At 40.6% G+C, this 14,575-nt stretch overlaps 1 protein-coding gene across 1 annotated transcript in view; it reads left to right on the top strand.

The window, feature by feature from the left end:
* The window catches only part of TYRO3 (TYRO3 protein tyrosine kinase), a 203,089-nt gene that overhangs the window by 184,212 nt on the left and 4,302 nt on the right, over positions 1–14,575 (top strand). The window contains exons 17-18 of the mRNA XM_033952099.1: positions 2,129–2,288; positions 13,434–13,570. Coding sequence (XP_033807990.1) covers positions 2,129–2,288; positions 13,434–13,570 — 297 coding nt within the window. The remainder of the gene's footprint in view (positions 1–2,128; positions 2,289–13,433; positions 13,571–14,575) is intronic.

Raw genomic sequence — 14,575 nt, 5'->3', positions numbered from 1 at the left:
ATTAAACAAAGTATAGAAGTTATTTTAGGAGGTTGTGCAGCATTACCATGTATAAGTAGCTGGTTTACACACATAAATAGGCTAACAGATCTAAGTATTGATTTTAGCAAAGCCGTTCTTTACACTGGTATGTCCTCAGTGCACTTAGTTTTCAAAGGGGCATGTCTTAGGCATGCTTTGGGTAGGTCTGAGAAGCAGGAGCATAGCCACAGCTGGGCCAGGATAGTGCTTTGACCCCCTCCATTTTGGACTCAGACCTACCCAGTCAACTAGAATAACACAGGCCAACAAGCAGAGACCTGGAGGCAGAGATACCATTGGCACTACCTAGTGTTCACCCATTTTAACCTCAAGCCCTATCAAAAATTCAGTTTTAGCTCTGCCACTGCTGAGAAATAAGTGTGTATTTTCTCTTTTGCACTGCATGGTGTGATTTAATATTAAGACAGGTGTAGAGAGAGCTCATTCAAAAGTAAAGGTTCTAGATTTTTTAAATCTAACTTTGTTCGGATGAGGGATTACGTCAAGTTTAATAATTTCTTGATATACCGTCTATCATTCATATCGAAATAGTTTACAATAAGGTTAATTCTATGAATGTCGGAGCTGTTACCACGGCGACCAGCGCTAAAAACGCTAGCATGGCTTTGTAAAGGAGGGGGTTAGTGTTTTGTAGCTTTGCTTGTTAATTGCCTCCCTTTAGACATTCAGTTTTCTTAGATCCAGCATTTACTTTTGCAAGTGGTAGCACTTAAACACATTGGTTGTAAAATTGCCATTTACATATAAGTAGCAATGCTTACATGTTCAAAATCCCCGAGCAAAGCCTCTGGTTTTCCAAATGTCTCTTGCAGTATGTCTAGTAGGGCTATTTTATGAGGTACATGTGTTTTGGGTAGGTTTTTCCCCTCACATTCAATGAGCCTTTGGATTTAGCTAGCATCTTTCAGTAGTAGTTCAAGGTGAGTTACATTCAGGTGTACTAGATAGTTTTCTGTCCCTGGAGGATCCCAAGAACATCAATGAGATCTCAACCCTGGCTTTCCTATTTCTCAGTTTGCTGCGCTTCCATTCTGCAAACTGTAGACATCCACACTTGAATATCCCTGTGCAAAATTAGGCTTTATATGCACTGAAGCCTTGATGGTCTTACAATCTGCTTTTTCTATACCAGAAGTGGGTAAACGGGGGTCATTCTCTCAGCAGCAAGAACAGGAAGCACACATACTGTTCCAAAAATCAGCACTCAAACTCTGACAAGACTCACAGCCCCTCCTCCTGCCTTTGAAACCTTGGTGGGACCCCAGGGCATTGGGAGCCAACCAGTGCAATGGGATTCTTAGGCCAAAGTGTATGTTTATTGTAATAAAAATAGTCTCTGTCTTTTTTCCACTGGTTTTAGTCACTGCTCCTTAGTCATTTTTAATAATACAAAACTTTTGATTTCAACAAGGAAAAAAAAATCATATAGAATATAAGAACATAAGATTTGCCTGTTGCAGAATGGCTTAAAATGGCAGTGGTATTGGAATGCAGGAAGCAGACAAATATTTTCCTATTCTGGTTTTACACTCATACAAAAGTATATGTAAAAGTTCATACCACAAGTAACTACATTTCAGCACAAAAGCATTTATTATATTTGTATATGTCTTAAAGCTATATTTTAAAAAAGTCAAAGAAAGTGGCTAATGGATCATGTGGCTCTGTTACTGAGTCAGAAAAAATTGCTTTCAGATGCCTGGATTTTGGCTACTGTTTGTGTATGTATGCATGGTACACAAAATAATTTTCCCGAATTGGATAACATCTTATCTGTTGCGGAGTATGGAGGTGGAGAAATGTATGCATTTTTCTAGTTCTAAGCACTGTGCTCATCCATTAGCTTTGAGCAAGATCCCAAAGCAGAGCTGAGCTCCAAGCTTCTGAGCTGCAGAACAGCTGAGCCAATGAAGCAGATGGAGAGGGAGGGAGTACCAGCAGAATACATTGTTCTTGCACCAGAGCTACTGGCACAGGACTAGTTCTCAGAAATGGAGACTGTACTGCCATCTGCTGTCTGGAGCTGGGCTAGTTTAGGACAAGCAATAAAGTCTGAACTGGTGACCTTACACCTTCCTTTCTATAGGTTGAATGAGAACATGAGCGTCTGTGTGGCAGACTTTGGTCTCTCCAAGAAAATCTACAGTGGAGATTATTACCGGCAGGGCTGTGCCTCCAAGCTGCCGGTGAAGTGGTTGGCACTGGAGAGCCTCTCAGATAATGTCTTCACCACGTACAGTGATGTGGTAAGTGCTCTTGACAGAGGAAAGGGCTATTGTATGTAACTAGAAGAAAGCATGTGCATTCCATTGCCTATATACCTAATCAGCAGAAACTGCTCAGTAAAAGTGCAGGCTAGAACAGCTTTCTATCACATTCTAACAAGCTTCTGATTCTGGTTCTTGCTATTGAAAAAGCAAGATTTTGCTATTCGGTGAATTCATAAGTTCATGGTTAAGTCCACATAAGAATGCAGTAGAAACAGAATTACTGTTGTTGTATCATATGTTTATTATATATTGCATTAATTGGAAACATTATGAGTCAGGAATCCAGGCTGAATTAAGGTAGAGTTACCATATATCCAGGAAAACCTGGACAGGTATAATAAATTGGGGTAATCTGTGTAGGTTTGGCAGGACTGGCGTACACGGAGCCCGGCAGCTCTCCCCTTGTACCTCCTCAGCACTTCAATTCAATTTTCTTTGGGCCGCCAGCAGTTCAGCAGGTGAGCTCGCTTCCTTCAACCTGCCCAGGAAGCTGCGTTTCTGCAGCATCATGTGGCAGACAGCAGTGAAAGAATTGAGGGCGGGATAGCTAGGAGAAAAAAAAACCTCTGCCTTAAACACGTGGAGGGGCATAATCAAAACAAACATCTAAGTCCAATTCGGTTGTATGGCGTTAGACGCCCAAAGTCAACAGTGGGAAAATGCCTATTTTTGAAAAATATATATAAAATTTTTTTTTTCAAAAAATTGTCTAACTGGACATCCAGGCTATTCGTCCAGACCACCAGAATGTCCATCTTTATATCACAATTTTGACCAAAATTTCATTCAAGTCCCTGAATGTCTAGTAAAACATTTGATTATCCCTGCAGGACAACTAAGTCTAGGTCGACCCCCCCCCCATCCCACCCAAATACTGCCAAAACCACTCCTCCAGATACGCCCCTTTTAGCTCTGGGTGCACAGCGGGATTCAGAGGCCCAAAAAGTCCCACGACAATCGGTTTGATTATCGGCACTTGGATGACCTGTCTTTTAGGTTGTCCAAGTGCTGACTTGGCCTGGTTTTTAGACATGTTTAAGTTTTGATTATGAGCCCCATACTTTGTTTGCTTAATGGTTAAACCAGGGCTATCAGGAATAAAGATGTAGCATAACATAACATTTTATTTCTATGCCACAAAATCTTCCAGTTCTATGTAGATAACAAAATTTTAAAAAACTGCACAAACACTGTGAGCTACAAAATCGTAATTAATATAGCAAAACATATCAACCAGCCATTATTACTGCTCAAGGAATTTTGAAACAAATAGGTCTTCAGTAGCTTTCTAAAATGAAAATACAAAACATAGGGGTCCTTTTATTAAGGCGCTAACTGATTTAGCACATGGAATATAATAGATGCCTTAGCATTTAGCATGCACTAAATTAGTTAGCGTGCCTTAATAAACAGACCCCATAGGTAAGTATTAATAGGCTAAACTCAGATTCCTAGTTAGCGGCCTGATAATAATAATAATAATAACTTTATTTTTCTATACCACCATAGCCAGACGACTTCTAGGCGGTTCACATCGAAAGAAGGCTGGACATTCAACGAATTACAAATGCATGAGGGGGGATGTTACAGAAGAAAAGGGTAGTAAGGGGAGGAGAAGTAAGGGGTTGTAAGGGGAGGGAAGTGAGAGGGGTTGCCTGAGAGATTGCTTTGGGTTTGTAGGGAGAAAAACGTGGTGAGCGAAGGTCGGTCTGTTTAGGTGATGAATTTGGCAAACAGATAAGAAAGTAATCGCGCATGATGTGTCTTGTAAACACAGTCTTTGGGTAAGAGAAATGTAAAAACGAATAAATTGCGCTGTGAACATACAGGAGTAAAAAATAAAATGATACATTAGCTAATTTGGTAGCAAACCATATAACATTTTGTAACAAAAAAAAAAAGAATTTAAAAATAACCCGCTCTTCCACTGGGAGCCAGTATAATTCACTAAGGTAAGGTGTTACATGGGACTGGGAGAAAGTGACTAGTGGTGTACCCCAGGGCTCGGTACTTGGGCCGATCCTTTTTAATATTTATATCAATGATCTGGAGGAAGGAACATCCAGTGAGATCATCAAGTTTGCAGACGATACAAAACTATGCCGGGCGATCAGATCGCATGAGGATAGAGAGAAACTCCAGAGCGACTTGTGTCGGTTAGAAACATGGGCGGAGAAATGGCAGATGAAGTTCAATGTGGAGAAATGCAAGGTAATGCATTTAGGCAATAAGAATAAGGAATACGAGTATACAATGTCAGGTGCAACTCTGGGGAAGAGTGAACAAGAAAAGGACCTGGGTGTACTGATAGATAGGACCCTGAAGCCGTCGGCACAATGCGCGGCAGCGGCAAAGAAGGCAAATAGAATGTTGGGCATGATAAAGAAAGGAATCTCGAGTAGATCGGAGAAAGTTATAATGCCGCTTTATAGGGCAATGGTCAGACCACACTTGGAATACTGCGTCCAACATTGGTCTCCCTACCTAAAGAAGGATATAAAACTGCTGGAGAGGGTGCAGAGACGAGCAACAAAACTGGTGAAGGGTATGGAAAAACTGGAATACGAGGATAGACTTATAACACTAGGATTGTTCTCCCTTGAGAAAAGGAGACTGCGTGGGGATATGATCGAGACCTTCAAAATACTGAAAGGAATCGACAAAATAGAGCAGAGAAGATTATTTACATTGTCCAATTTGACACGGACTAGAGGACATGTAATGAAGCTAAGGGGGGACAGGTTCAGGACTAATGTCAGGAAGTTCTGCTTCACTCAGAGAGTGGTTGACACCTGGAATGCCCTCCCAGATGAGATTATTGCGGAATCGACCGTCCTAGGCTTCAAGAGCAAACTAGATGCATATCTCCTTAAGAGAGGCATGTAAGGATATGGTGGACTATAAATTACGACAGGTGTACACCTGGCAGGGCCTCCGCGTGTGCGGATCGCCGGACTTGATGGACCGAAGGTCTGATCCGGAGATGGCATTTCTTATGTTTCTTATGTTTCTTATGTTTAATTCTATGAGCGTCAAAGCTATTACCGCTGCCGCCTACAGTAAAAATGCTAGCATGGTTTTGATTAGTCAATGTATTGACCTGACATTGTTTTCTTGTTTTCTACTTATTGCCTTGCTTTTGTATTTGTTGGTCTCAAGGAGCAGTCTTCAGTAAAAATTGTTGAATCATAAATAGCATTGACGAACCACAGCGTTCACTTGATTTTGCATTGTTAGATTTCAATCTAAAAATACCCCCAAAGTTTCAACACAGGTTCTATAGTATATACTGTACCATTCAAATAAGAGACAATTTTGAGTAAGTTTAGATGGAGTTGCAAAGAAAATTTTAGTTTTTTGGTAGTTGAGTTTTAACTTCAAAGACACATTGGTTCATGAACACAAGAGCTCATTAAAGCTAAGTAACTTTCTCTGTGCCTTTGCATTTGTTCCACTGCCAGATTAAACTCGGGTAGGAGTGCTGCATCACTGCATTGCTATATTATATTGCTTACTTTTGAAATTGATTATCTTCATTCACATTGTTGAGAGCACTTTTTAGCACACAAAGTGTGTACCGATGACGGTGTGGCTAAAGTAGGAGTGTGTCTCCTCCCCAAAAAATGCCTGGGTTTGGTGAAGCAATGGAGCTGTGGTTCTTTGTTTGACCCTTGCTTCTGATTGCTTACTACCTCACACTGAGAGTACACTGCACCAATTATAATTTTCAAGCATTACAGCACTGGTGCCTTTTGAAGCCCTCCTACCGTAGATTTTGGCATTGCTGCATTTTTTTTGTGACTTTAAGTACCTTTGGCAGCTTGGGGTTTTGTCTTGTTAACTTAAAAGATAGCATCAATTGTCAATATCACTGAAGCAATCTGATTGATATTGTCTGATTGTACCAAATCCAATGACAAGAGAACCATAATGTCATCTGCATAACTGTATAATTTAAAGCCCATAGTAGACAATTTTGTTCACAAGGAGGAACAATGGAGTGAGCGGTGAACCCTGATGTATATCACAGGGATTACTCCAAGAATGGGAAAGAACACCACTTGATAGTGCCAAGACTTGGAATGCAAAAAGTCTTGAAACCAGAGACTCGTATAGAATCAAGACAGCTAAGCATTATATTATGATCTTCCAGGTTGAATGTGCTACTAGGAGCAAATTGTAGAAGCAGAGCATTCTGACCCTTGCTAAAAAGATCACAAAGTGATCCAAAAGTGAAGCCAAAACGGTCTCAGTACTATACATTGATCTGAAACCAGACTGTGAAGAATGCAAAAGGTTAAACCTTCCCAAATAATCCAACAATTGGACATAAACTTTCAGAAAAGAAATAAAGACTATACTTTTCAAAAAAAATCCCTGAAAAAGTCCTAACCTCTCAAGCTTCCTTCTTTCATCCCTCTAACCCCCCCCCCCCCCCAAATCAACCTGCTGTACTCTTTTTTTTTTTTTTTTCTTTTCAAAAAGGACTAGAAATCTTTTTGTAAAACACCCTCTTTAACTCTTTTGTAATCCGCCTTGAACCTAGTGTAATGTAATGTAATATACAGCCCCCCTCCATCAATTTAACAAAAAAATAGTATCAAAGCTACAGGCCTATAATTGGGCATCAAAACAATTGGTCCCTTGTGATCCTTTACAATAGGGGTTAGTAACAATATGTCCGTGATCAACAGGGAACCTGGCAAAATGTAACATTTCTTGCAACCAATTAAAGAGGTCTCTACGAAACTGAAAAGTACTTGCTTCAAATATTTTAGAAGAACAAGAGTCCAAATAACAAGATGAATGCACATACTTCGAGTAAAGATTCCTAAACAGAGACCAATCTAGAGGAGCAAATTAAGTCCAGTATAAGTCTACATAACAAGAATCACACAGTAAATGAGAACAGTATTCTACAGTCTGGTCCTGCCTGAAAGAAGGATCTTAAATCCTGTATTTCTGAGTGAAAAAAACTGAGCCAAAGCATTGGAAGAAGGCGAAGCCTCACAAGATTTACGTTTGTACTTATCAATATTCGTCATCTTATTAACCAAACTAAAAAGCTTTTTTACATCTACCCTGCTCTTACCCACCATAGCAGAATAATAAGCCCTATGTTTGTCTTTCAAAAATCTTTTGTACCCCCATACTTTCTCTCTACATTGCTTTTTAAGGGCTGCATATCCAGTTTTACGCCATGAATGATCCAGACAACTCACCATTCCCTTCAAGGACAAACGATCTGAATCAAACCAAGGGTCTGATTCACAATGTTTTTTCAAACACAACTTCTTAGGAGCAATTTTATCTAAAATATTAGTACTTATAGACTCCCAATATGAGTAAAAATCTGAAGACAACTTAGGGGTTGAAGCCAGGTCATACTGCGACCAAACTTCAGTAGAATCAGCATGGCCACATGACCTAACCTGTAGACAGTGCTGATGCTTAGCTTATCAGTTACTTACACCAACCATCCAGAGCATGAAGTCTGAGGGTTAATTTTATAAAGTTTTCTCTGTGTCTAAAGACTATTTTATCTGCAGAAAAGGCTTTTTAGCATTCCATGTTGGGATACACATATAAAAGATTATAGTTGAGATTGCACATAGTCATTCACAGAGGTGTGATTTTAAGAGAAGTAAAAGTTGCAGTGTATACACATTTTATAAAATACAAAGGTACATGCATATATTTTATACCTCCTTCAAAGCAGCTGTAAATTTTGTTCTTGAGGATATTTGTATTCCTGGGCATAGTTCTGGCAGCCTGCTTTAGAAAGTTGCCCTTATAAAATAGGCATCTTTCCTTTTTGACTTTCTCCACAGGAACCTGTTAAAAAAAATTATTCACCTTAGGGGGCAGTTTCAGTAACCTGTATTACATATACAGTTTTGGTTTAGCCGATTCATACTGCAGAATTTCTTACAGGGAAAATGAGCAGATGCAAAATGTACATGTTACATAAGTTGAGAACTTGCATATTCAATAAGCCAGCGGCCTCGAACGGAGCAGGAGGGCAGGAAGATTGCTCCTGCTCTGTGCACTAGCTGGCCACATGGGACCCAAAAGGTACATGGGGGAGGTGGGAGGGAAGTGTGGAAGTCCAATTTCAGCAAGCTCAGGAGGCAGAAGGGATTCCTCCTGTCCTGCCCACCATGAGGCTGCCAAGTCTGGGGGGTGTGCATGGGAGGCGAGGGGGTTTTGGATTCAGCCGGGGTGGGAAATGGGTCTTGCAGCAGGCCCTGTGGAGGCCTGCAATAGGTCTAGGAGGGGGAGGGTAGGCGAAGGCCCAAATATAAGGGGAGACCCCCCCATTTTTGGGCCATTTTTTGGCCCAAAAATCTCTGCTTATATTCAAGTGTAAACAGTAATAAATAAAAGAGCCTGTGTCTCTGGAGTAACCTAAATGGGAAACTCAGTAGTGAGTGAGAGCTAGTACCACTATTTTATGATTCCTCACTGCTTTCTGAGGTACAGAGTTTGTGGGAGCTGGCAAATAAGCAGCACAGCTGGCTTGTTCTGCCCCTTTAATGATCCAAGATCCAGTGCTGGCCTTATTCTTCTTGACTGGTTTACTGCTGGGGGTCTGTTGCTTTCCTTTTTTTTTTTTTTTTTTTTTTGGGGGGGGGGAGATTTTTTACTCCATTAGAAGTTGGAGTTACCAGAGAATAGAATTAGGTATGTGTTACTTTGAGAGTCCGCGCTTCTTCAAACACTCCTCTTGGCCCCAAATAATTGTTCAAGTAGTGTTTGACTGAATCTCTTAAAATATCTTGAAATATTACCCCTCCTCTCCTCCAATCCCTGAATAGGGTGGGGGTTTTTGTCTTCCTTCAAAAGGTGTATAATGGGAGCTTTAGTACCTATAGAAATATCTTCAGTTTCCATGGACAAATTTATATCTAGCCACTTTTCTTAGGAAATCTTTTCTCATGTTTCCTAATAAATGTCTATGATATAGCTTTGTTGAGCCTGAGATTCTAGGGTAATGAATATACTGTATAGCAGTAATGGATTTTTACACTTGTATACTTTTTCTATATTGTTTTTTTTTCCTTTGTGTTATAATTACCATCTGCTGCTTGTTTTCTGGGATCCTCGTAGAGGCTGCCCTAAAGTACTTTTAAACATATACCCCACTGTGATGAGTAAATAGCATTAGAAGCAGACGTGTAATTTTTATTTGTAAAATCAAGAGGCTGGTTCACCTACTTCTGAAATGGCAAAGTGTCTAATAGCTCAGGTTGCATGAAAGAAGGAAAAGTCAAAATCTCTTATGTTCTTTTTAAGATTTGTAATTAGAGGGAAGAGCAGGTGGTGCAGACTCAGTGCAAGGCAACAAATCCATTTGGGGGGGGAAAAGCCTACCAATTTGTGATTTTCAGCTGCACTGAATAATAGCCTTTTATTCTTGGATTCAAGAACTGTCAGCTGTCACTTGAAGATGTAAAACATTAACAATTAGTTCTGTTAATACATTATAGAAATTTTCTTGGAAGAAATGCATTTCTCAAGCCCACAGACTTTAGCATTCTAAAGGCAGGCAGGCAGAGGCTCAAACAAGTCCCATATCATCTATGTACGGAGATCTACACCAACCAGCACCCCCCCCCCCCCAACTCCCTTCGGCAATGGGAGAATTGCCCAAGCTCTCTCGCCACCATGCAATCCCTCCCTGTGCCTCTGATGACCCCCACCCTCTCTCCCTTACATTATTTTCAGATGGCTGGCTAGAGGGATGCCTACTCCCTCCATCCAGTTTAGCAACAAAAATCCCAAAAAGAGGAGTACTGAAAAGTAGAAGGAGAAAAAGTCTCCCCTGACCCAGATCGAGTGAGGGGGAGAGAGAGCCCTGACAAGCACATCTAATAAATTATTGAGAGTGAATGAGGAGTCCTGAGTCCCACAGCCCGCAATGGGGAACACAGCCTCTAATGCACAGCTGTCACAATCATACACCCAGAAGGGTATTACGTGTGAAACATCCTCGGACTTGCCCAAGTATAATTTAATGTGAAATAGTGCACAAACCAGTGTGCTAAAAGTGAAAATTAATAAATAACAAGAAAACAATAAGCTAGTTAGGCTGTTTCTGCCCCTCACCTGAGGCCAAAAATCATCCGAGCCAAACAAATTCACAAGCTGGACATGAATAAAGGTGTAGTGCTTAGCTTCTCCAAAAGAGTCCAGAGTAAGAAATATGTATAGCCAGCAATTAATTAATTGCTTGTCAGAGCTATCTCTCCCCCTCACTCAATTCAGGTCAGGGGAGACTTTTTCTCCTTTTCCTCCATCCAGCAGACTCGCCTCTTCAAAATGGTAGACCTTCCCTAGTGCATCCCGGGGAGGGGCCCGAGTCTTTGAATGCCCACGATAAAAATGAAGAATTATGAAGAAAAGAGTGATAAAATATCATCAGGAAGGCACAAGAAAGAAGACTTCAAAGTTTGACACACTGAGGAGATACCAAAGACACAGCTCCTCTGCTCCACGGAAAACTTAAAACTGATGGTCCTGCAAGCCAACAACAGGTGGGAAGGAACTGGCATTTGTGTGATATGGGCACTGCCTAACGATTTAACAGGCAGGGCACTTGGCTGTGTCTGTATCGGGTTCATGGATGATGTCACCCACATGTGAGAATATAATGCTTGCTTGTCCTTGGATAGCATACAGCTACACTAACAATTTACTGCAGGAGCAGCAGCTGTTTCCCAAACTTTTCACCTCTGTAGCCTGCCCAAATGGCTCCTACCAGCCCTGTTAGATAGGAGGCTGGAGCCATCATTTCCTATAGTGCAGGGCTATGCCACAGCCCCAAGGTCAGCCATTAAATTTTGTTTTCTTCCACAACAAAGTCCAGTATGTAAAGATTTCCTTTGAGGAGGTGGTGCAGTATTTAGTCTTGTATTAAAATGAGCATTTTGATTTTCTCTGTTTAGGAGACCATTTAGTATTTCTTTTGTCTTATACCTATTTAAACTCTGCTGCCTTGTTGAAACCACCCTGATTTTTTTTTCCCCATACAAGGCTTGCTCTAGAACTTTACAAACCCTGCTGTTTATTAATGTACACACTTGGGCAAAAAATAAATTTTGGGTAGCAAAGGCTTTGCCACAAACATGTGGGTAAAAGTGAGACAAGTCATAAGTTAGAGGTCAAGCCAAGCCTGTGACCCATTTGCCTCTGGTGGATAGCTTCCAGGAGACCGACTTGGCCACTGTTAGAGGTATGGCTATTTCAGGGGTTTTCAACTCAGTTTTCTTGACTCAGCCAGTCAGGTTTTCAGAATATCCACAAGGAAAATTCATGAGATGAATTTGCGTATGTTGCCTTCACAGAATGCAGATCTATCTCGTGCATATTCATTACAACAAACAATTGGGAAAATCAATTGAGATCAGCTTCTATATTTATTACTATATCATACTTTAAAAAGCTGTATAGAAAATATTTTCATTTATTTAACAAATCTTTGTGCATAATCATTACACCATACCGCTGCTTGCCCTGGATCAGTAGCATGGAATATTGCTACTCCTTGGGTTTTGGCCAGGTACTAGTGACCTGGATTGGCCTCCGTGGGAACGGGCTACTGGGCTTGATGGACCATTGGTCTGACCCAGTAAGGCTATTCTTATGTTCTTAAATAATTCTAATATGCACTTAACTCTATTTATTTAACATTATTTATAAATACTTTTCTATAGAATTAGAGTCCCCTTGCTAATTATGATGAATAAAATAAATGTCCTGTGAAATGTTCAATTCTCACAGCATTTCAAATCACAATCATCATCTGTGTATCTCCTTGAATTCAATTTTCTTGTCTGCTGTGAAATGTTGTAATTGAATGTTGGCTATCTTCTTTCCAAAATCCACTGGTGACAAAATGAATGTTTCAGTTAACTTGTCAGTTAACTCTAATTGTATAGAAAAGTAATTATAAATAATGTTAAATAAATAGAGTTAAGTGGATATTAGAATTATTTATAGCGTATGGTGTAATGACTATGCACAAAGATTTGTTAAATGAAAATATTTTCTATACAGCTTTTTTGAGTGTATATTCATTAGGGATATCGTGAAATCTAGACTGTCTTGGTGTGTCCCAAGGACTGGGTTGAGAACCCTTGCCCTGAAAATAAGGAGAAGGGGCAAAAACCAACAATTAAAGCACTAGCCTACTACTAAAAGATCTAGAGTAGAGAATGACATGGTGACAAAATTCATCACCGTTCCCGTCCCCGCGGGAAACCATCTTCATGTCATTCTTTAAGGAGAGAGGGAGGAAACAAAGTATGTTTGGCCACAACCACTGACCCGCAAGCTTTGCTTTGAAGAATGCTGATGTAGAAGGACCGAGGTTGAAATAGACACTAGAAAATGACATGGGATTATTTCCTGCGGTTATCCACGGGGACGAATTTTGTCACCGTGTCATTCTCTAATCTAGAGCAGCTGTAGTTGACTTTGAAGAAATGGGTTAGCATTCTTGGAAAGCATATTGACTGTTGAAAGCTCTTGCCTGTTCAGTAATGTAATAAATGAGTGCTTTCTCCTGCCTGGCTCTTCTTTGGATCTTTTCCTAGTGCTGAAGGGATTAAAGCCAGAGCCAGTTCACTTTATAGTTCAGAAGATTTTGTGCTTATAGCAATATATTTTTTCACCAACAAACACTAGATAGAATTAGGACTAAGATGAATTAGATGAAGACGGAGATAAGAAGTACCGTATATGCATCAATGTATAAATAGACCCATGTGATTCTTCCACTGCCTTTGTATATTGCAGGGAAGGGAGGGAGGATTCACATCTTTTCTTGCTAATGCCTGGTGTAGTTTTTAATATATTGCTGGATATCAACTTGTACATTAACAAACAAGGAAAATATGCTTTTGAGCTGGGCTGATAATTCTGAGATTGAACAAAACAGGACTGAAAAAAATAAGGCTATTATGGCACATATAATTAATTTCAAGCCAAGTAGTGGTGGTTGGTTATGTGCATTCAGGGATGGTGATAAGAACAGGCTATAGAACAGATGCAGGAAACTGGCTGCCTTTTATTTGCTGTCTAAGAACCACTGTTTGTCATTCTGCTTTTCTCTTCTAGTGGGCGTTTGGCGTCACTATGTGGGAGATTGTAACCCGGGGACAGGTTCCATATGCAGGAGTCGAGAACTCTGAAATCTACCACTACCTCATTGGTGGAAACAGACTGAAGCAGCCACCAGACTGCCTGGATGATCTGTTAGTACCTCTTTTCTTGCTGAATCTTGTCCCTTGATAGCACAAAATCTAGTGTTGCTGTGTTCCTAGGTCCATCTGGTAATGAGGAATCCAACGGTAATGTACAGTTAGGGGAGAATTGCTCCTTGGTTTGGATGTTGAGGGTCGCAAATTCTCACTTCTGGCACCTATATCAGGGCCAGTCGCACATATAAGCTGATTATAAAGCATCTGCCCACACACCTTTTCCTGTACAGCTCTGGCATTTTCCTGTTCTGCTGATTTAAAAAGAAGGGTATGGCTTTCTTCAGTATCTGAACTAAAATGAGATTATATTTTACCTTCCCTGTTGCTTAGATTGCTTTATGCCAGGACAACCCCTTTCCCTCTCATGATCTTGCTTTTTCAGTGTTAGTTTAATCGTATCCGTCATTCCAATTTGATGTCCTAGACACTTAAGCACAGAGAGAATTGGCCAAATTAAGTGGCCCTTTTACTAAAGTACTGTTATTTTTTGCATTTACTACATGTGTACAGCAAAAATTAATATGCAGTAAATGAGATAGGCAGAAGTACAATACCAGAAGATGACCGCTATGGGTCATGGTGGCCATTTTGGATCCCAGTGCAGTCCCAGGTAGCAGCAAAGGGACACAGATTCTTCCTGACCACCAAAGAGTCCTAGGTAGAAGGAAGGATGGTGCACTAGGGGCACAGGACTTGCTCTCTGAAGGAACACCAGTTTGGAAAGAGGGGAATTGAAAGGTGCTCTTTACTTGGAGAAGGTGATCAGAAGGGACTTGTGCGTGTGGCGTAGTGACAGGTCCCACATGTTAACAAATTGCCAGTAGCGCAAGTGCACTTACCGGCTCCTATTGAGTTGGCAGTACATTCATCTGTGCTATCGGCAGTTGTGATAGCTAGTTCACAGTACTGACTTGTACACTACAGTATGTCATACCCATCTCCTACTCACTCCTGCACTGGGCAGCTCATGTGCCATTTTTACAGAGAGGGCTGCCTTTT

This window comes from Geotrypetes seraphini, chromosome 7 (assembly GCF_902459505.1).
Source record: "Geotrypetes seraphini chromosome 7, aGeoSer1.1, whole genome shotgun sequence".
Classification (NCBI taxonomy): domain Eukaryota; kingdom Metazoa; phylum Chordata; class Amphibia; order Gymnophiona; family Dermophiidae; genus Geotrypetes; species Geotrypetes seraphini.
This window is presented reverse-complemented; position numbering and strand designations above follow the sequence as displayed.